This window comes from Scyliorhinus torazame, chromosome 5 (genome assembly GCF_047496885.1).
Source record: "Scyliorhinus torazame isolate Kashiwa2021f chromosome 5, sScyTor2.1, whole genome shotgun sequence".
Classification (NCBI taxonomy): Eukaryota; Metazoa; Chordata; class Chondrichthyes; order Carcharhiniformes; family Scyliorhinidae; genus Scyliorhinus; species Scyliorhinus torazame.
In genome coordinates, this window is record NC_092711.1 from 297,787,568 (window position 1) to 297,810,676 (window position 23,109).

The 23,109-nt window shown below is 47.7% G+C and overlaps 1 protein-coding gene across 2 annotated transcripts in view; it reads right to left on the minus strand.

Annotated features, from left to right (window-relative positions):
- Nucleotides 1-19,227, minus strand: part of nalf2 (NALCN channel auxiliary factor 2) — a 498,859-nt gene extending 479,632 nt beyond the window's left edge. The window contains exons 1-2 of one of the 2 annotated variants that reach the window (XM_072505795.1): nucleotides 18,921-19,227; nucleotides 17,590-18,454 (exon numbers count right to left, since the gene is read on the minus strand). In XM_072505795.1, coding sequence (XP_072361896.1) covers nucleotides 17,590-18,246 — 657 coding nt within the window. In that variant the 5' untranslated portion in view covers nucleotides 18,247-18,454; nucleotides 18,921-19,227. Of the gene's footprint in view, nucleotides 1-17,589; nucleotides 18,480-18,920 lie in introns of those variants that run through there. The other variant, XM_072505796.1, reaches the window with a different exon arrangement.
- Nucleotides 19,228-23,109: the final 3,882 nt, after the last annotated feature.

Below are 23,109 nucleotides of genomic sequence, written 5' to 3' on the forward strand. Positions count from 1 at the left end.
TATAAAATAACAGATGATTATTGGTGTGTAAAAAAGCAAGGGAAAGTGATTTTTTAAATATGAGGAATATTTATTATCATAAGTAGGCTTGCATTTAGGGACAGCACGGTAGCACAGTGGTTAGCATAGTTGCTTCCCAGCTCCAGTGTCCCAGGTTCGATTCCTGGCTTGGGTCACTGTCTGTGCGGAGTCTGCACGTTCTCCCCGTGTCTGCTTGGGTTTCCTCCGGGTGCTCCGGTTTCCTGCCACAATCCAAAGATGTGCAGGTTAGGTGGATTGGCCATGCAAAATTGCCCTGAGTGTCCAAAAAGGTTAGGTGGGGTTACTGGGTTACAGGGATAGGGTGGAGGTGTGGGCTTGGGTAGGGTGCTCTTTCCAAGGGCCGGTGCAGACTCGATGAGACTAATGGCCTCCTTCTGCACTGTAAATTCTCTGATTCTATACATTACCACTGCAATAAAGTTACTCTAAAAAGCCTAGAGTCGTTAGAATGGGGGTAAATGATGGCAGTTCTGGAGCGGTTTGGGATTGGACCAAGATTTGTGAACTGGATAAAGCGACTATTTAAGGAGCCGAGGGCGAGTGTCCGCATAAATAACATCAGCTCTGAATACATTCCTCTCCACCATGGGACTAGGCAGGGATGTCCTATGTTCCCCCCTGCTGTTTGCACTCGCGATTGAGCCATTGGCCATCGCGTTAAGACGCTCGGGGTATAGTAAGGGATAGTGCAGGGTGGGATAGAGTTTAGGGTGTCCTTATATGCCGATGACTTATTATACGTATCGGAACAAATAGGGGGAATACTGGAGCTGCTTTGGGTGTTTGGATCTTTCTCGGGGTACAAATTAAATCTAGACAAGAGTGAATATTTTGTGGTGTCTCGGCCGGGGGTGGGGGCAGGAGTGGGGGGCTGCCATTCCGTAGGGCACAGACTCACTTTAGATACCTGGGGATTGGGGGGGGGCTCTGTAGGTATAACGGGCGGAATTCTCCGACCCCCCGCCGGGTCGGAGAATCACCAGCGAACCACGCGAATCGCGCCACGCCGCCCCGATGCCGGGACACGATTCCGGAGAATCGGCACCACTGGGGCTGGCGTGGTTGGCATGGCGCTGGTCGGGCTTTGCGCCGACTCTCCGGCCTGGGCCGGCACGGGCCGGCGCGCCGATTATCCGGCCTGACTGGGCCGAGTGGCCGTCACCAAAAAGCCGAGCCCTCTGAGCCGGCGGGACCTCGGCGTTGAAGGGTCCGGGGGCGACCTGTGGAGGGGAGGGGGGGTCCGACCCTGTGGGGGGGGCTCCGTAGTGGCTTGGCCCGCGATCGGGCCCATCGATCACCGGCCGGCCTCTCTGTTGGGGGGCCTCCTTTCCTCCGCGACGGCTCCTGTAGCCCTGCGCCATTTGGCGTCAGGGCCGCGCGGGAAGAAGGCCACTGCGCATGCGCTAGTTGCCGCCGGCCCAACTGCGTATGAGTGGACTACGCGCCGCCGGGTTCACGCCAGGATCGGCAGCTGGAGCGGTGAGGGCCTCTCCAGCGCCATGCTACCCCACTGTGGCCCGGAGAATCGGGTCTCGGAACAGGCGCCGCGCCGGAGTAAAACACTCCCGTTTTTACGCCGGCATCGGCACTTAGCCACCCAATGGGAGAATCGCGCCCCACATTTTAGTTTGGTGGGGAGGGTGAAAGCTGATCTGGAAAGGTGGGACTGTCTCCCTTTGTCACTGGCGGGTTGGATACAGGCGGTTAAAATTAATGTGTTGCCACGATTTCTGTTTATTTTCCAATGCCTGCCAATTTTCCTGCCAAAGGCATTTTTTAGGGAGATTGAAGGGATGGTTACCTCGTTCATATGGGGAGGGAAGTTGGGCAGAATTAGAAAGGTGCTACTACAGAGAGGAAGGCAGGCAGGGTGTTTGGGTCTTCCGAACCTGATATATTACTAATGGGCGGCGAATGTGGAGAAGGTACGGAGCTGGGTCAGAGGAGTTGACTCCCAATGGGTCAGAATGAAGAAGAGTTTGTGGAGGGGGTCGGGATTGAAGGCGCTAGCAACAACGCCGCTACCGACGGCCCCGAGGAAATACTCAGGGAGTCCGGTAGTAATAGCTTTGTTGAGAATTTGGAGGCAGTTTCGCCAACACTTTGGGTTGGGGGCAGGGTCAAGGGAAATGCCGATTCGGGGCGACCATAGATTTGAGCCAGGGAAGTGGGATGGACATTTTCGGAGATGGGAGGAGAAAGGAATTATCACACTAAAAGATTTGTTTCTTGGGGGTCGGTTTGCGGGATTGAAGGAGCTGGGGGCGAAGTATGGGCTGGAGCAGGGGGAAATATTTAGATACATGCAGGTTCGAGACTTTGCCAGAAAGGAGATACAGAGCTTCCCAGTAGAGCCGGCTTCCTCAGTGCTGGAGGAGGTGCTGACAACAGGGGGACTGGAGAAGGGGGTAGTATCGGCGGTTAATGGGGTTATTTTGGAGGTGGAGAAGGCACCCCTGGTAGGGTTCAAGGCAAAGTGGGAGGAAGAGTTGGGAGAGGATATGGCGGAGGGGTTCTGGCATGAGGTGCTCCGGAGGGTGAACGCCTCCACCTCGTGTGCGAGGTTGGGGCTAATACAGTTGAAGGTGGTGTATAGAGCACACCTCACAAGGGCAAGGGTGAGCCAGCTCTTTGAGGGGGTAGAAGATGTGTGTGAATGTTGCGGGGGAGGCTCCGCAAACCACGTTCATATGTTTTGGTCTTGTCCAAAGCTGGAGGATTACTGGAAGGAGGTTTATATGGTAATCTCTAAAGTGGTGCACGTGAAACTAGACCCGGGCCCTCGGGAGGCCATATTCAGGGTGTTGGACCAGCCGGGGTTGGAAATGGGTGCAGAGGCAGATGTTGCAGCCTTCGCCTCGTTGATTGCCCGAAGGCGGATCCTGTTAGGGTGGAGATCAATCTCTCCTCCCTGTGCCCTGGCCTGGCGGGGGGACCTGCTGGAATTCTTGACTCTTGAGAAGGTCAGATTTGAACTCAGGGGAAGGATGGATGGGTTCTACAATTCACGGGTGTTATTCATTATCCACTTCAGAGAATTGGATTATATCGAACATTAGTGGGGGGGGGGGGGGGGGGGGGCGGAGCTGTATGTGTTAATGGTGACTATGGGTGATTCCTGATTCCTTTTTGTCATTTGTTTCTGTTAACATGCGGGCTAATGTTTGGGGTTTGGTGGGAGGATGGGATCGTTGTTATTGATATGGGGATTGACATTGCATTCATTACTGATTATTGTTTATTGTTGGGTGTAAATTTGGGAGAAAATGTGAAAAAGGAGAATAAAAATATATATCTTTTAAAAGCCCTGAGTCGCCACATTCCGGACCCTGGGCGAAATTCTCCCGAAACGGCGCGATGTCCGCCGACTGGCGCCCAAAACGGCGCAAATCAGTCGGGCATCGCGCCGCCCCAAAGGTGCGGAATGCTCCGCATCTTTGGGGGCCGAGCCCCAACCTTAAGGGGCTAGGTCGGCGCCGGACGAATTTCCGCCCCGCCAGCTGGCGGAAAAGGCCTTTGGTGCCCCGCCAGCTGGCGCGGAAATGACATCTCCGGGCGGCGCATGCGCGGGAGCGTTAGCGGCCGCTGACGGCATTCCCGCGCATGCGCAGTGGAGGGAGTCTCTTCCGCCTCCACCATGGTGGAGACCTTGGCGAAGGCGGAAGGAAAAGAGTGCCCCCCACGGCACAGGCCCGCCCGCGGTTCGGTGGGCCCCGATCGCGGGCCAGGCCACCGTGGGGGCCCCCCCCTGGGCCAGATAGCCCCGTGCCCCCCCCAGGACCCCGGAGCCCGCCCGCGCCGCCTTGTCCCGCCGGTAAGGTAGGTGGTTTAATCTACGCCGGCGGGACAGGCATTTTAGCGGCGGGACTTCGGCGCACCCGGGCCGGAGAATCGAGCGGGGGGGCCCGCCAACCGGAGCGGCGCGATTCCCGCCCCCGCCGAATATCCGGTGCCGGAGACTTCTTCTCCAAAATAGTCCTGTGGGAAGCTTTTATGATCACCTGAGAAAAAAGCAGGCTTGGCTAAATGTCTAATCCAAAAGACATCCTCGCGCAGTGTTATTGTCATGGGTGCAAAAACTCTACAAATCTTTCTCCTGTCTCCAACAAGACAGGGAAGCAGAATTCCACTGTATCTATTTACACTTCTAATACTTCAACCTGGCTTGTTGCTTTCCACAGATGGCACTTCGATGGCCACAGCAGGGCAGCAGGCATTGTGTTCCATGCAGTAATCTTGGTCTGTACTTATCTCTATAAATTGCAGTCCCATTCCAAATACTTATCCCAGCATGAGCTGCTTTTGATGAGAATCAATTCCACATAGCCACTATTCTGTTGGGAAGAGGATATGCTTTGCTGTACTCCTGAGTAAAGTGTGTTCATATATTTATGTGTTCCCTGCTTATGTATCACAGTGCAAATTAAATTATAGGTGTCAGCTGTGACTCAGTTGGTGGCACTCTTCCCCCATGTCAAAAGGTCGTAGGTTTATGTCCCACTCCAGGGAGGTGAGCATGTGAATCTAGACTGGCTCTCCAGTGCAGCCGTGCTGGAGTGCTGCACAGTTTGATATGTCACCTTGCAGGTGAGACGCTAAACTGAGAGCCTCTCTTCCCTCTTGGCCGCACAAGATCCTTTCCCATGGTTTTGAAGAGTAGAGGAGGTGAGAGTTATCCCTGGAGTCCTGGCTGATATTTATTCCTCAATCAACACCACCAAAAACAAATTCTCTCAAACTTCTCTGTTGTGTGCAAATTAACTGTTGCCTTTCCTACACTCGAACATTGACTACACTTCAAACTGCTTCAGTGTCTGGAAAGCACTTTGAGGCATTCCAAAAGGCACTGTATAAATGTAAGTCTTTCTTTTAAATAAACTGCTCACTGCAGTATCATACATATATATATATATAGAAATATACATACAGTGCAGTAGGAGACCATTTGGCCCATTGAGTCTGCACCAACCCATTTAAGCCCTCACTTCCACCCTATCCCCATAACCCAATAACCCCTCCTAACATTTTTTGGACACTAAGGGCAATTTAGCCAATCTACCTAACCTGCACGTCTTTGGACTGTGGGAGGAAACCTGAGCACCCGGACGAAACCCACGCAGACACGAGGAGAACGTGCAGACTCCGCACAGACAACGGGGAATCGAACCTGGGACCCTGGCGCTGTGATGCCACTGTGCTACCGTGCTGCCCTATCGTCTATGTTCATACTATTGGCAAGTGGCAGATGCAGAGTTTGGGTCAATGTTAGAAAGATACAGAAACATACCATGACCATTTACGTGCAGAGTGGATTTAAATGACGTCGGACTTGGCTCAGTGGTTGCACTGAATCAAGAAGTTTGCAGGTTTAAGCCCCACTCCAGAGACTAAAGCAGATGATCTGAGCTGACACTGCAGTGTTGTGCTGTGTGGCTGTTGCACTGTCTTTCCAAGGAAATATTCAATAAGGATGCATTCTGCCTTTTCAAGTGGATGAAAACGATCCCAGAGCATTATATTTAAGAAGAGCAGGGGAGTTATCCCGATGGCCTGGCTAATAGTAATCCCTCAATTTGCTGTCTGCAAATTGGCGACTGCGGTTTCTGAATTACATCTGTTACTGTGCTCCAAAAGTACTCAATTGACTGTTGTGCTCCATATCCTTTGACACCCTGACTTAACAAGCATGTGTATATATGTTGGGTCCCCGAAACACTAACAACAAGTACTTGGAACAAACAGTAGTTTATTCACTACCTGAGCCACCTGTATCAATCTCGGCTTGGAAATCCAATTGTCTCTGAATACATGGTCTTCTGGCAGAGGGAGTTCCAGATTTCTACCCTCCATGAGAGTCGTGCTTCCTGATTTCCTGCCTGAACTGCCCAAGCTTCAATTTTAAACTTGTATCACCTCATTTTTGATTTCCATATCAGAAGAAACAGGTTTGTGCAGTCTATCTACTGAATCCTTTTAACATTTTAGACACCTTGATCAGTTCACCACTAAGTCTCCTACATTCAAAACAATCTAAGCCTAGTTGATGAAACTCTTCATAATTTCACCCATTAAGTCCAGGCAACATTCTGATGATTTGTGGTGCACTCAGCGGCTAGGATCTCCTTTCTTTTTTAAAAATAAACTGAGAGTACCCAATTATTTTTTTCCAATTTAGGGGCAATTTAGCATGGCCAATCCACCTAGCCAGCACATCTTTGGGTTGTGGAGGTGAAACCCACGCAGACACGGGGAGAATGTGCAAACTCCACACAGACAGTGACCCAGGGCTGGGAGTCGGACCCGGGTCCTCAGCGTCGTAGTCCCAGTGCTAACCGCTGCGCCACGTGCCGCCCTTAGGATCTCCTTTCTGAGTGTGATGCCCCTATCATTTTCCAACACGTTTTGCCAACGGATAAAAGCAGTACAGACTGGGAAATTTGGCCACATACAGTGAGGGAGTTGGTAGGAGACAGGTGTGGCCAGAACGAGGGTGACAAGAAGGGAAACGGAAAGGGAAGAAATTCCACATTTCAAAGTAGGGCATCAATCTCGGATCCGAGTTCACCTCCGCTACCGGGGTCAGCGGGACCGGAGAATCCCGCCGCAGTGAACCAGCGAGGAATTCTGGCTGTAATATTGCGGTTGTCCAGTCGATCAGTGATTTGACAGGTGGCATGGTGTGAGTTTTGATTAAATATATGCGGCCAAGGTGGGGACTGACATTTTAACCTTAAATCTTATTTTGATGAAAACTGACGTGGAAACACTGGAGGTAATTTTGATTGCGTAACAAAGGGACAAAGACTCAGTCAATATCTGCCAGTTAAAAAAAAGAGACACTCCAAATGCACAACAAACTGAAAATCACCATGCACCATGCTGTACTCCTGCCCCCACCTAATAATCAATCAATTTTAAACCTCTGCACACTATCCAAGGGAAACCCAGCCTGGATTAGGGGTTTGCCTCTGTCCACACTCTGATAAAGTAATAAAAAAAACAAAGACCTTCTCTGCTCTGTCATGGCAGGTAGGCGGTGTACTAAGAAAATGGGTTTTATATTCATGTTCAAACTCTCTGCAAGTTGGGAAGTATTTGCACCTCTTGCCCAAGCAGATCCTTGGAGGAAAAGCTGCCCGTCGCACTCCATGTGCAACGCTTGACTCAGCCAGTAGTTCACAGTGCATCATTATCCCAGCTCACCTTCATTCTTCCCCTGAGGGAGTACAAAGCAGCGCCGCTGTAATTTTGACAGGAGGCCCGCACTCTTGAGCATCAGCGCTAGCGATGCTTCAGGTGACCATCTCCTCCCAAAAGGGGTACATGAGACAGCTCCAGTAGACAGGTTCAAGCAAAGACTTGTTCCAGGTCCACGGAGACAAGTTGAGGGATAGTGTGAGCCCAGACTATTAACAGCAGCAATTAGAATTTAGCAATAACCACAGAGGTTTTACAGCGCAGGTGGAGGCCAAATTGAGCACCTTATCTATGCTGGAAGATACTGACAGATATAAGATAGACACAATTAAATCTGAACTGCGCATCCTAGGGGCGACATGCAAATCTGTATTCTTCTCTCCCCTATGAATGAAAAGTAATGTTAGTTTTTCTTTCCATTGTTTCCACAGGTTTTAATAAAGTGCTTTCTTTGCTCCTATAATTATTGCGGTGGCTTTGCATTCTGCGATCCCTTGACCTCCAAGAGGAAATATTTTGCAAATATCTGAGCTGTTGGTGGGGTGAGGGGGAGGGTGATCCTAAAAAAAGGATGCAGAAGAAAATAGATGATGAAGAAGGTGGAAAGAAGAAAAATCCATGAATACATGCCATTCATCTCCTGTGGCCCACCTTTTGCTGGTTTATACTTATGTATTTGACACTTTAAATAAATGGCTAGTGACTGGAAAGTTGACACCTAGGATTTGTCCTGCATTGACAGCTTTGCTAATGTGTCCATTTTAGACTGGGTTTTCAGGGTGACTTGTAGAGTCGACCAATTGTTTGCAAAAACACTGTTAGTGCCCTTTTAAAAGAGAACATAACAATTGTAGCTTTTGGAGCTGTAGGGAAGAATTGTACAGCCTTGTCATGGGTCTGACAAATCTCAGCAAGTCGCTCAAACATCCATTGACATTGGCAGAACAGGAAATCCCGCAGGTGGGCGGGACTGTAAAATTCTACCCATCGTGGAGGCGGGATCGTGTAAGGGTACGAGTTTGGAGGCTTTGCTAACGTTCTCACCGGCTCAGTACTCCACAAGCCCAGTGTTAGTGGAAGCCCTGAGGGTGTGGGGACAATGGAGACAGCACATGAGATTGGAGTGTTTGGTCAGTTTGGTCACCGATCTGTGATAATCACCGGTTTGTTCCGGGGAGCTGGACGGAGTCTTTAGGAGGTGGCAGCGGGCAGGGATTGAGAGATTTGGGTATCTCTTCATTGAGGAGGTCTTTCCGAGCCTGGAGGCATTAAATGAGGATTCTGAGTTGCCGGGTGGGAACGGGTTTCGGATCTACAGGTACAGGACTTTGTCCGGAGGCAGGTTCCAGGCTTTCCTCGCCTCCCCCTGAGGGGACTGCAGGATAAGGTAATGTCAAAAACAGGGGTTAGGGAGGGGAGGGTCTCAGAGATATACAAGGAATTGATGGAGTGGGAAGGGGTCCCAATCGGGGAGGTGAAGAGGAAGTGGGAGGGAGAGTTGGGAGGGGAGCTGGACGTCGGACTATGGGAAAAGACCTTGAAGAGAGTCAATTATTCCTCGTCGTGTGCCAGGCTAAGCCTGATCCAGTTCAAGGTGGTTCATTGGGCCCACATGACGGTCGCCCGGATGAGTAGGTTTTTCAAGGAAGTGGAGGACATGCGCGGATGCTGTGGGGGAAGCCCGTCGAATCATGTGCATATGTTCTGGGTGTGTCCAAAGTTGAGGAGATTCTGGCAGGGATTTGCGGACGCCATGTCAGAGGTCCTGGAAGGGAGGGTGACTCCGAATCCAGGAAAGGCAATATTTAGGGTCTCGGAAGATCTGGGGGCCCAGGGGGGAGGGAGGCCGATGTCCTGGCCTTCTCGTCCCTGATGGCCCGGAGACGGATTTTGCTGGGATGGAGGGACTCGGAGCCTCCAAAGTCAGGAGTGTGGGTCAGTGACATGGCAGGGTTACTCAGGCTGGAAAAGATTAAGTTTGCCTTGAGAGGTTCAACTCAGGGGTTTGCTCGGAGGTGGCAGCCGTTCATCGACTTCCTTAAGGAAAACTGAACATCAGCAGAAAGTGGGGGGGAGAAAATGGGAGGCATGGCAGTGTAAAATAAGGACAGGGAATCTAATATATGGGTAGTTAAGAGCTAGGGCGGGAGGGTAGTTGGGTATGTTATTGGGATGTGGTTGCCTGCATCGGGCCGCGAGGTTTTTAGAATGTTAACTTGTCAAATTTGTTAAACTGTGAAAATTACAAATGCTTCAATAAAATATTTTCTTTTAAAAAAAAATTCCACCCATAGAGTTATAACAACACGGAAGGACGCCACTCAGATCATAAAGCCCATACTGACTCTCTGCAGAGCAATCCAGTCAATCCCATTCGCCAGCTCTATCTCTGAAACCCTGCAAGTCTATTCCCCTCATGTGACCATCCAAGTTCCTTTTGAAATCATTTATCAGCTCTGCTTCCACCATCCTTGTCGTCAGCAAGTTCCAAGTCATCACTACTCGATGGATAAAACCCTGCTTCATCACATCGCCCCTGCATCTTTTGCCCAAATTGTGTCCTAACAATAGTAGCATCAGTTTTTAATTTTCTCCCTTATCTAAACTTATCCGAATTTTGTACACCTCCCTCCACTTTTCTTTGTTCAGATGAATACAACTCCTGCTTCTCCAACCTTACCGTGTAGCTAACTTCCCTCACCCTGATGCCTTTCAGGTATATCTCTTCTGCACCCTGGTGTCTTGAGGACCCTCACATCCTTCCTAAGACCAGAACTGGACACAATGGGCGGGATTCTCTAATCCCGCGGCAGAGTGTCCACGCGTCGTAAACGCCGTCGCGTTTTACGACGGCGTGAACGGGCTGCTGCCAGGACTAATTCTGGCCCCTAAAGGTTTGCACAACTCCAGCTGCTGATCCCGGCAGGAACAGTGCTCCGCGGGATCCGCGCATGCGCAGTGGCCTCCTTCAACGCGCCGACCCCGACACAACATGGCGCAGGGCTACAGGGGCCGGCGAGTAGGAAAGGAGGCCCCCAGCCAGAGAGGCCGACCCGCCGATCGGTGGGCCCCGATCGCGGGCCAGGCCACATCGGAGCCCCCCCCCCCCCCCGGGACTACTCACTCCCCCCACAGGCCGCCACCCGACCCTTCAACGCCGAGGTCACGCCGGCTCAGAGCAGGTTAGAATGGCGCCGGCGGGACTCTATTTTTTTCTTACGGCCGCCGGCCCATCCGGGCCAGAGCATCGCGGGGGGGGGGGCAGCATAGAGCGGCCCGCAACCGGTGCCACGCCAACCATGCCAGCACCAATGGCAGCGCTTCTCCGCTCTGCGGAGAATCGCGTGCCGGCGACGGGATTGGGAGAATCCCGCCCAATACTCTAGTTGTGGCCTAACCAGTTCTTTATCAATGTTCAGCATAACATCCCTGCTTTGGTTCACAACACCTCTATTTATGAAGTCCAAGATCTCATTTGCTTTGCTGATTACTCTCAAAAAACCCAGGTCCCTCTGTCCCTGTACACTTTTTGGAACTGTGCCATCTGGTCTCTATTGCTTCTGCCAAAATGCAGCATCTCACACTTTTCGGCATTAAACTTCATTTGGCCATTCTGCCAACCTATGTACGTTTGCAAAATGTTTCCTCAGTCTAAGTATTTTTTTAAATCTCGGACACAAAAAAACGGCATTCTTCTCCAGTATGGTTTCACATTGTCCCGTCACATCTGATTATCTTAAGCTTGCAAGTAAACCAGCTTTTAGGAGACAAGAGGGCCATTCTTTTCTGCCTTGACATGGCAGGAAGTGATTTTACCGCTCCCCATGTGAGTTTCCGTCATTCTTGGGAAGCACAGGGGTGGGGGCTTCACACTCCTTCACAGCAAGAGTTAGCATCATTTAGATCGACTCATTGAGGGAATAGTGCAATTCTATCAAACCCATAATGGAAGACAATGCTGCTTCTCAACTGTACAAGAATCAAACAGTATGATAGGGTTGGACGTTGCGCAATGCACAAGAATGCTATTCATGATCTGATGCGGCCTATTTTAAATCACAATAATATAACACACCACCAATTAATTACAATGTAATTGATTTTAATTGGCAGGGTATCAAATAATTTAAAAATTATCTTTCATAATACCACACAATACAACATATTACAGCGCTGCACACAGTCATTATTGGTCTTAATATTGCACAGCGTAATTATTGAGCATTGCATAGTATAGTCCACTGCTCGTCTTGGGAACATACTGTCCTGAATGCGGGTACTACTGAACACGGTATAAGAGTGCAGATAGACAAAATAACTAACATGCAATTATATCGCACCTTTCACATTCGCAGAGTGTCCCAATTGCTGACTAGAGGGATAAACTTGGCCGGGACTAATGGGCAGCAGTATGAACACAGACAGTGTAAATAACCATTTAAGTTATTCACATCTTATTCACAGTTACCTGCTTAGAATAGGAAAACAAAACCTTTATGTATAGTATCTGTAATTTATATTCATGGCTACAATGATATTCATTCATATAGCGCCTGTAAAATCGTAAACAAAAATGTTGCAAAGCCCTTAAGAGGTAAAAAGGCAGCGAAGTATGCAGGGAATATTCCAGGGCTTTGGGCATGAGACAAAGAGAAGGGGCGGGCTAAGGTCATGGAGGGATCTGAACACAGGGGAGTAAATATTTAACTGGAGGCACACCCCAACTGAGAACCAAGTAGGTCCGTGAGCGCAGGAGAAACGAATGAACAGGACTTGGGTGTAAGTTAGGATACAGGCAACGGAATTTTGGAGAAAAATGTGCCAGGTATCAGGGCGTTGGACTGTTAATAACATGCACATTTATCCAGGAAGTGAGAGTAAGGGGACCATGTTTACATGGTAGCGAAAGGTTTAGACGTGGTTTGCTCTCAATATAATTTTATTGGATAACTCTGTTCAGGAGCATCTGGAAAAAAACCCTGATATTTAATTCTTTCTCTGTATAAATGGGTATGAAACCCATATTCCAAGGGTGCGGAAATGTGCAAATTTGACATTCAGCCAACTCAGTGATGTCATGTACTGAATATTATTCATCATTTCTAATAATCAATACAGATCTGATTATAAATATAATTTTCCAGCACAGCTCCGAAATTGCATCAGCCAGTGAAACCTATGATGACCCTTAATTGCAATATATTTGAATAATGATGCGATGATCGGCAATGTAATTTCCTGTCAATTCACCGATAACTATTTTTTACTAAACTCACAATAGCTGTTCTTGTGGCCCAGATGTGCTAGTTGGTAACACACCTCGACAGTGAAGTGTGGACCTGCAGCTGAATGGAAACACTGAAGAAATTAACGACAATTACTGCAAAAAAATATACCAAATGTATATCTGTGGGGTGACACCAAGACAGTATCATCATTCAGGCATCTATCAACCAATCAGCCTTAGTCATCATCTGAATTTCTTAACTAAATTAATGCTTCCAGTTATTCCCAATATCCATTTGCCTATTTATAAACTATCTAAATCCCTTCATTAAGTTCCAGCCTGTAGCTCATTTCTGGGATTTATTCACTCACTTGCCATCTATATTTTAGTTTTGCATCTGTAATAATTACATTATTGCAATCTCCATTCTATCAAAGCCATTCCAGTTCTCAGAGGACATTGTCCTTTCCATCTATCCCGACAGTCATTCATACCACAGAGCCAGTGATCAATTTCATCCCAAAAGCATGTATATAGTGACATTTCTGATTCCAGTGACTAAACCAATGATAGTCTATCAAAAATAATGTTTTATGGTTCCTATTTTATGCAGCCAATCACCATGACAGTGCCCCAATCCTACCTCATCCATGGTTCAGCTCATTGATTTCAGGCACCATTTCAGCTGCCTGCTGTTCCAAACTTGCCCCCTGTTACTCTCAATTGTTCAAGTCCCACAGCAGATCCTGCCCCCCCCCCCCCCCCCCCCACCCCCACAACTGCCCTGCTGTTTAACAGATCTGCATTTCACCACTGGCACAAACGTTTTACCTTCCAGCTCCAAACTTGCTTCCGACCATTTCCTTGGCCCTCCTTGCTTCCACCTTGGAAAGAGCTGGAGTAGATTCAGTCAGAAAGCTGTGGCAAAGTCTGGTATGTAGCGAGAGACTAAAGCTGATATCTACATGCAAATGAACAGAACGCAACACATCTAGGCCCTTGCAAACTGTTCTCAATGAGATATGAGATTATTTCTGTAACAACTTAACTGATTGAAGTTTTCAGGACAAAATTGGGAATAGGGAAAGGTGATCCAGACAAATTCTTCATGTTGCCAAAAGATATACATTATTGGGGTTGTAAGTTCAGTTGACAATGAAGCAAGATCAAGCAGGACACTTTACACCAAAACAACAACTAATCTGGAGGAGAAGCTATCAACTAAGGTGGGCTCAAGACTCTGGGGAGTGGGGAGGGGATTGGTTCTGACAGGCCCAACATATTTCTCAATATATTCATCAATGAGTTCTCTTTAAAAACTATTTTATTGACTCTTGAACCCATTTATATTGTTCACCTTTTCACCTTAGTTCCTTTGTCTCTCCTAACTTGTTACTTTTAACTTCTATTCCCAGCAATGTAAATTCTGCCATGCTGAAAAATGTACTTCGATCAATGTTGTCAAGTTTTACCAATTTTTACAGATGTACCATAGAAAGCACCCTATCTGGCTGCATCACAGCCTGACATGGCAATTGTTCAGCCCAATACCATAAGAAACTAGAGTCGTGAACACAGCCCAGTCCATCAGGCGAACCCGCCTCCTATCCATTGACACCTGCCTTATGAAAGCGGGCAACATAATCAAAGACCCCTCCCACCCGGGCTATTCCCTCTCCCAACTTCTTTCATCGGGCAGGAGATCCAAAAGACTGAGACCACGCACTAACAGGTTCAAAAACAGCTTCTTCCCCGCTGTTACCAGACTCCTGAATAATCCTCTTATGGACTGAACTCATTTCTTCACACATCTTCTCTATTGAATAGTACTACACTCCGTATGCTTCACACGATGCCTGTGCCTGTGTATTTACATTGTGTAATCATGTATGTCCTATGTTTTTCATGTATGGAACGATCTGTCTGGACTGTACGCAGAACAATACTTTTCACAGTACCTCGGTACACATGACAATAAATCAAATCCAATCAAATGTTATAAATCCCTTTCATAAAATTAAAAACTATGAAGTCCCCTCATAGCTTTTCTTTTCCGAAGAGAGTGAGCACAACTTTGTTTCATTACAAAGATGCCTGGAATAGCCTTGGTAGTTTTAGCATACCCCTTGGAGGCTATGGTATTTTTCTTGTGCTATCTCCCGAGTCTACACATAAGACGTGTGCTGACATCATAGTCGATGCCTCTCTCTGTCAGTGCCACTCTGAATTGGCTGCTGGGAGTAGTGAGCAACTGACCCATGTATGTGTATCCATTGGAATTTTCCTTGAGGAAGTAAGGAATCCTTCATGCCCGCATAAACCAATTGGGAATTCAGTATTGTGGAGGAGACCAAACGTGTGTTCGATCACATACTGGCTAGTGAAACGTTTTTGTGCTCCAACGTTTTCAAATTATCCCCCCCGCCCCCCACACTTATTAAATAGTTTTTTTCCCCCACATGTGACTGTTCCAGGGCTAGCGGCTGGAGAATGTCACTGATCTGGGCTGCAGCTAAATGCTTGGAAATGCAGAAAAACAAGGCCCTCTGATCTTCTCATCTTGTTACTTTGCCTGTGGAAACACGTCTGCTCAACACCTACCACTGGATGCACAACAGGCATCAGCAATTCAGTGTGCACACATGTGGAAATTCTAATGTTTTATTCCTGTTTCTAATGTAGGTTTTAAAGCATTTATTTGGTACCTTTGCATCTTTAAATCTATTTGGTCTGAAGACAACCTCTTGACAGTTATACATTAACACCTCCTTTGGAAAATAAGAGGCACCATTCAGGCAGCACATCCCAGTCCAACTTCTCTCCCCGTGGGAGAACTTGCAAACTTCCTTGTGACGTCTGCGAGTCTATGCAGCTCAGATGGAAGAATGAGCAGAGCTGGAGGACTGAATCTCGTGAGGCTGCACGTTGGTACTTCCGCATGCTACACTATTTTGCCACCCTCCCATCCCCTACCTCCCAGGTTGATCAACCCACCGATATTATTTAAAGTTTTCCAGAGTTCCCTCTTCATCATCGGCCAACTTTCTGTTCCACAAAGTGCGCTGGGCATCTTCAGGCAGAGGTCAGGAAAAGGTGTGCACCAGCAAACAGCTTTGCTACCTAATCGCAGAATGTGGTTCAAACTCAATATGCTTCAAATGCTCGTCCTCCTGATATCAGGCCACGTTATCAAACAGTGTTACTGGCAGAAATAGGATATTTGCATGAGATTTTTTTCCATCAAAGTCAATTCACAACTGTTCATTTACATAACATATTGCCATTTGACCTACAAAATCTGATTTCCCACTGCGTAATCCTGCGCTTTACGGGATCTAGAATCAACACCTGCCTGCCCTGTAGGATATCAAAGATATTCAGGATCGGGTCTTTCACGCTATCTTATTTCCACAGTCAAAATGTCCAAAAAACAACTTGATGATTTGGGAAGGTAACAGAGATATGCTCTCAGTCAGCGGGTCCAAAATCCTTTCAGTGAAGCTTTGCTTAATTTTATAACCTATCTTAATGCAGAATAATACGATAGTACAGCAATAAACAAACACATAGGGAGTGCTATAATACAAATTGAGTACTGTTTTGCACACTTCACCTTCAGAGCAGCAGATGGCTGAGAGTGCATTGCATGGCTGTTGCACAATGGACTCAAAGCTGTGTCTAGCCTGCAAGAGCATTGCTCCAGCTGTTTCTCAATCACGTACAACTCCTTGAAGTGCAATAGGCCATCAACATGTCTAAGAGATTATCCACCCCCCCCCCCTTATTTTCCATAAGAAACACCATCTTTCCTGATCAGGATTTGGTTACGGAAACATTCATATCTTGAGTTTACAAGTGCAGCACTTCCCTTTATAGGTGACATTATGGCCACTTAGTCTTGCTCCATGCCTTCACATCATAAAAGTCTTTTGACATATGATATGTGAGATAGGGCTTAATTAATAAAAAGCATCCTTTATCGGATAAAAGTATATCTGGAAATCATGTATTCTCTGTATTCGCAGCCTTTAAAGGCAGCATTCTTTGATTTCAAGTGGGAAGGATACTTTAATGAATACCAAATATTCTCTTTTATTGAATTCTAGAACACACACATCTCTATCATAACATCTCCATGCCACACATTTCATATTTCACACAGATAGGATCACAAGTCAGAGCAAGGCGGCACTGTGAAAAAAAAAGTTTCATAGCAACATGATCAGAACCAGTTCTCAATCTGTGCATTTATTTCAGTCAAAAGTGCACACTTTTCATTGTTTAATTACTGACAGGAGCTTGGACCCCACTCATGGCATGGACAACTGCGTGGCCTGTGAATGATCAGGCGAGCATATTCATGGCAGCTAAACCGCACCCCAAGACTTCTCATCTTGCATCCTTTCTTCAACATATTGCCAAAGCGCCCTATTAAAACTTGACACAAACATGAGCCTGACTGTTCAACACTCTTATTACTGTGCAGTGTGTGAGGGGCTTAATATCACAACCAACTCTGAATACAGGGCTTTCATTTTTACTGCCTGGCACCTGATAAATGATCCTCTGGTCACCCCGATCCTCTGGTCACCCCCCCCCCCCCCCCAGCCCCATTTCTGGTTTAACCTTTCATGCTTCCCTGATGTTGCCAGAACATGGCCATTGGTCTGAACTTGCCTCTCTCCTGTGTTCCAAATATGGCATTCCACACACTCGCCCCTCCCTTACACCTTCACTCTGATTGAGATAGTGACCTGTCAGTCTCCTTTCTCTCACCCTTTCCCAGGACCACACATCCATGGCATTCGTTACCAGCTGGGTAATCCTCAAAACTTACCCCCCCCCCCCCCCTTGACATTATACACGTTTTGGTTACCACCCAGTCTCCACCTGATCCTCTCTTTGACTGTTCCTGGGTGGGATTGTCTGGTACTTGATACATCTTCAATCACACTCCTTCATTTGCTTCCTTTTGTTTAGCCATGCAGACCAACACTGCAAGTGGGAAAAGCCCAGTGTTATTACCTGTTAGTACACGCTGCACACAGGGCTGTACATTTCCACCTCAAGAGCTTTGACTACAGGTCCTAGGATGGACAACTCGGAAAATATATTAACCTTACCATACAGTCGGTGGGGCAAGATCGGACCGAGTACCCCGATTCCAAGTGCTTGTGCAGCATTGCTTCGAATTCCTCATATTTTTCCTGAGCGTGTTGGTCTTCCGTCTGATAAGCCCTGATGCATTCGCTGCAGACAGACAGAGCCCCCCCATCGTCGCTGATCCGCATCTCCAAGCTGCAGTTTAACCCGTTCGGGTTGACATACTCCCGCAAAAGATCAGCAAGGGTGTAAGTGTGACAGAAGGGCAGCCGGAGGTGACTGAAGTAGGACCACAGGCAGGCGGAATCCAGCCCCCGGGGGAATCGGCAGGCCGCCTCCAAGTCTTGCACGGGTGCAGTCAGGTTGGCGAGCGAGAGGTCGCACGGAGCCCTCCCCGGGCTCGGAGCCCCGGCGGGGGGGCGCTGCGATGTGGCCAAGTTGGGAGCCCCGGGCGCCTGGCTCCAGCCGCGCTCCGCCGCCGCTCCGCCGCCGCTCCTCAGCTTGGTCCCGGCGCAAGAGCAGAAATAATCAGACAGGAGCAGAGCGCAGAGCAGCAGAGACGCTAAAGACATTTGCCATTTCTCTGCCCTCTGTGGATCGACGCAGGGTTTCTCGCTTGCTGTGGGTGCGAAACAGATTTTTAAGACGGCATTACACATCCAAGCACCCCTGATCATATTTTGGAGGGGGAAAAAGGTGGGGGGAGGAGGGGGAAAAGAAAGGGCGGCTTTTCTTTTTTTTTGTTCTTCCCCCAATGTCTCCTAGTTCCCAATGTCACTTTTGCGGCATGGCTGTGTGGAGGGTTGCAAAAGAGGGGCGCAAATGCCCCCCCATCGCCTGGTCAAAAATAATCCATTGCATTTGGCAGGAGATTGCATCCTCCATCTGGACAAAACAGAAAAGGGAGATTTGCTTTTTTGTTGTTGTGGTTTGTTTTGGTAATTAAAATGAATGAATAAATAAATAAAGCCACATATCATCTCTACCCCCCCCCCCCACCACCCTACCTACCCTCACCCACCCCCTCCCCAAACCACCCCCCACACCACCACCTTGTCGATGTTGTCAGCTACCTGCTAAAAACCAGCGCCCCCCCCCCCCACACACACACACGATTGGTGCGAGAGATGCGCGGACCCTTCAGCAATAAATCGCTCTGTTTTTCCCCTCCGCCGGTGTCCTTGTCCGTTTTGTGGATCCCATCTTCGTGCCTTGACCCCTGTTGCTTTTTTTTCTCCCTTCTCTCTCTCTCTCCACCCTCCCCCTCTTCCTCCTCCCTCCCTCTTCCTCCCCCTTCCACTCTCTCTCTCTCCTTCCCTCCCCAGCAAACTCCCCCCCTCAACCTTCCAACCTCAAATTGTCGCCATCTTCACCGTGCGATGATGAGTACACCTTGAGATGTTTGGGGCAGGTCCTGGCGCCTGCGCTCTGCTCCGGGCTCCCCGGGGGTGGGGGGGGGGATGAAATTCACAGAGCCATTCAGAGGTAGTGAAATTGACTGATCCATTCACTGCCAGTGATCACACACACACACACTCACAGAGCAGCCAGGGAGGGAGGCAAACAGGCACTCAACATCACCAGCCGCATACATCCACACTTGCAATCTGCCATTCTCCCTCTTACTCTCGCTCTTTCTCTCTCTCCATCTCTCTCTCTCTTCACATCCACGCCTGGCAACAGATGCAGGAGATGAGGGGGGGGGGGGGGGGTTTGGTGGTGGTGGTGGTGGGGAGGGGGGTGGAAGACGCTGAGACAGAAATGCGGCTGAGCTTCCAGTGTTGGCTATTTATATGCCAGCCAGAAAGTCACCGAGTCCATTCATACATGATACAGGGCATGTTTATTCTTCAGGAACCGTACGTGACAAATATGCCAGTGTTCAAATGATATTTGCATGAGCGAGAGGAGAAAAAAAAATCCAAGCCCAGCTGGAATAATAACAGAAATGCGCGAAAGGATGACAAATTGATTTCGTGTTTTTAAAAGAAATCTCAGGGGTGTATGTGTAAATGTATGGCTATCTGCATTTGTACACGAAATACGTTGCACGGTTTAAGGATGGCTGTCAGCAGTACAAGATGGATTTGGGATGCTGGGCGTTACTGAAGGTGTTCAATGTGAAGTGGTAATGAATGAAGCTAATCGTGCAGTGGGATTCATCTCATAATAGGTGGAGACTAGTTGTTTAACTTCTGTACGTTATTGATAGATTCCCGTTTGGAATACTGCTCACAGTATTTTGGGGCTATTCTGCTTTCAAAGGGATATTGAGGCCTGGCCTTAATCTTGCTGTTGCCCATCCTATTCAAATCCGTGCCTAGATTTTGCATAACTCCATACCTGTACTTAACAATCAGGTTTCCACATTTGTCACAATCCCTGAGATCGCACTCACCAAAGTCACAACTGCAATCCTCCCTGACTGTAAATGTGGCACACTTTCCCTCCTCACTATCCTTGACCTCACCTCTATGACAGGGTCAGCCACCTCCTCCATGTCCTCAGGTCTATTTTTCCTACCCCCTGCTTTGTTCCCCTCATATCTATCTAACCACAGTGAGAATATTTCCAGGGATGACTTCTCTTCCTTACCCTTATCATTACATCAACCTCCCCCAAGGACCAATCCTTCACCACCCCCATCTCATTTGCACGTTGCCCCTCATCAAAAGACATGGGATCATTTGTACATCCATGTTGAAGAAATGCAATCCATTCTGGTTCCACAAGAAATATTAATGTTTCCTTTATCATTTGGGGCCTTGACTGGTGGGAAAACCACAGAGAATTTCCACTCTGGCTCCAGAGTTGAAATTGCAGTCAAACCCCAGAGATGTCATCAGGATACAATATGCAACATGTATCTTTGGCTTGATGTCCTTGCTGACTGCTCAGAAGAGAAGAATAAAATGGGAAGCAATCAGCTCCCAGTGGTTCCAGGGCAGAGAAGTCAGCTCTGAGATTTTAAGTGCTCACCCGCCTAACTTCTGTGGGTGAGTAGAATTAAAATATGCCCCAAGTTTCACCGCTATTCCTAGCTTGTTATTTTCAACCAGAGAAGATCCAAGTTCGTAACCTAGCTAATTGCCACTTCCAGATGTTGCATAGAAAACAATGAGATTCCTGGCAAACTAACGGAGATCTCTTACCTTCAGCAGTCACCATCTGTGTCAGTTCTGTAGCACGGAGAGAGGATTGGCTAACTGATAGAAGAAGAGAGTTGAGATAAGACAGGCATTTTTAGGATGACAACCTGTAACGAGTGGAGTGCCACAGTGATCAGCGCTGGGACCACAATTATTTACAATATGTATTCATGACTTGGACGAGGGAAGTGAATGGACTATTACCAAGTTTGCGGATGACACAAAAATAGGTGGGAAGGCAATTGGTGAGGATGGCACAATACGTCTCAGAGGGATAGAGACAGGTTAAATGTTTGGGCAAAAATGTGGCAGATGAAATACAATGTAGGTAAATATGAAGTTATGCACTTTGGTAGGAAGGATAAAGGAGCTGGATATTATTTAAATAGAGAAAGACTGCAGAAAACTGCAGACAGAGGGATTTGGGGGTCCAGGTGCATAAATCACAAAAAGCTGGCATGCAAGTTCAGCAGGTAATAGGGAAGGCAAATAGAATGTTCGTCTTTATTTCATAGGGAATGGAGAATAAAAATAGGGAAGTCTTGCTAAAACTATACAAGGCACTCGTTAGACCACACCTGGAATAATGTGAACAGTTTTGGTCCCTTTACCCAAGGAAAGATGCACTGGCATTGGAGACGGTCCAGAGAAGGTTCACGAGGTTGATCTCTTATAAGAAGAGGTTGGGTAAGTTGGGCCTGTACTCATTGGTGTTTAGAAGCATGAGAGGTGACCTTATTGAGACATATAGGATTCTCAAGGGGCTCGACAGGGTAAGTGCTGAGAAATGGTTTCCTCTTGTTGTAGAGTCTAGGACCAGAGGGCATAATCTCAGAATAAGGGGTTGCCCATTTGAGACAGAGATGAGAAGCAATTTCTTCTCTCAGAGGATGGTGAATCTGTGCAATTTGTTGCTGCAGAGGGCTGTAGAGCATGGTTCATTAAGTATATTCAAGGTTCAAGGTTGCGATAGATTTTTATCAGGAAGAGAATCAAGGGTTACGGAGTTAAGGCGGGAAAGTGGATCTGAGGATTATCGTGCCATGATCTAATTGAATGGCAGAATAGACTTATGGAACCAAATGACCCAGTTTTGCTTCCACATCTTATGGTCTAAGGGTCATTTGGACTCAACCCATTAACTCTGTTTCTCTCTCCACCGATGCTGCCAGACCTGCTGAGTTTATCCAGAATTTTCTGTTTTTATTTCCGATTTCCAGCATCTGCAGTATTTTGCTTCTACTTGCGTCAATGTGTGTCCCCAGGAACAGGCCATAAACTACACGTCTCGGGACAAACCACTGTGGAAATTAATTGATTTGAAACTCAATTCCCAGAAGAAGGTGATGAACACACTGGTGAAATGAAAAGGCACATGGCGGATGACATTTAATGCAAAGAAGTGTGAAATGGTGCATTTTGGTAGGCAGAATGAGGTGAGGAAATAAAAACTAAATGTCACAGTTTTAAAGTGAGTGAGGGAAAGGGAGAACTGGAGGTGTCTACACTTAAATGCTTCAAAGTGGCAGCGCAAGTTGATAAGACTGTTTAAAAAACGCTTTGCTTTATAAACAGTGGTGGAGAAGATAGAACCAAGGTCGTTATGCTAAACATTCACAAATCAATGCTAATACCCCAGCTAGGGTATTGTTCTCACTCTCGTAAGGATTTTAAGGCCTCAAAAAGGATACAGAGGAGATTCATTTGAATAGTACCAGGGCTGTGGGGCATCAGTTACTATGTGCAGAGCCTCAGAAAGTTGGGAATCATTCTCATTACAGCAGGCTGAGGCAAAATTCAATTGAGCTGTTCAAAATCATTTAGCATTTCGATTCAGAAAATGAGAAATTGTCTCCTTTAACAGGAGGATCTGTAACCAAAGGGCACAGACTTCAGGCACAGTAATCGGCAAAAGCTGAGGATTTTTTTTGGGCGGGGGGGGGGGACAATTTCCTAGCGCATTGAGTTGCTGTGATTTGGCAGCACGAGATGAAATAGTTACAGAAGCAGATTAACTTGTGCGTTTCAAAAGGGTATTAGATAACTACAGGATGGCAAAGGTTTTGCGGAGCTAAGGGGAAGGGGCAGGGCTGCGGAACCAATTGGATATTTCAATCAAAGAGACTGGACAGGTACAGTGGGTCAAACGGCCTCCTTCTGTGCTGTCGCCAGTCACTGATTCTACGGTTGGATCAGTCTTCTCACCATTGCAGTGTTCCAGGAGAGCGTTTCGGCAGCTTTCTTTATGACTGAACAGCCCTTTTCAGGATCCACTCTGCTCGCCCCGCATGGGGAAAGGGGTGGAAAAGGTGCCCTAAAAATAGTCTTTTTCATCCCCCAACCTGGCTGGAAACCGTGTCCAGCAGCTCACCTACCTGCAGTCAAACAATC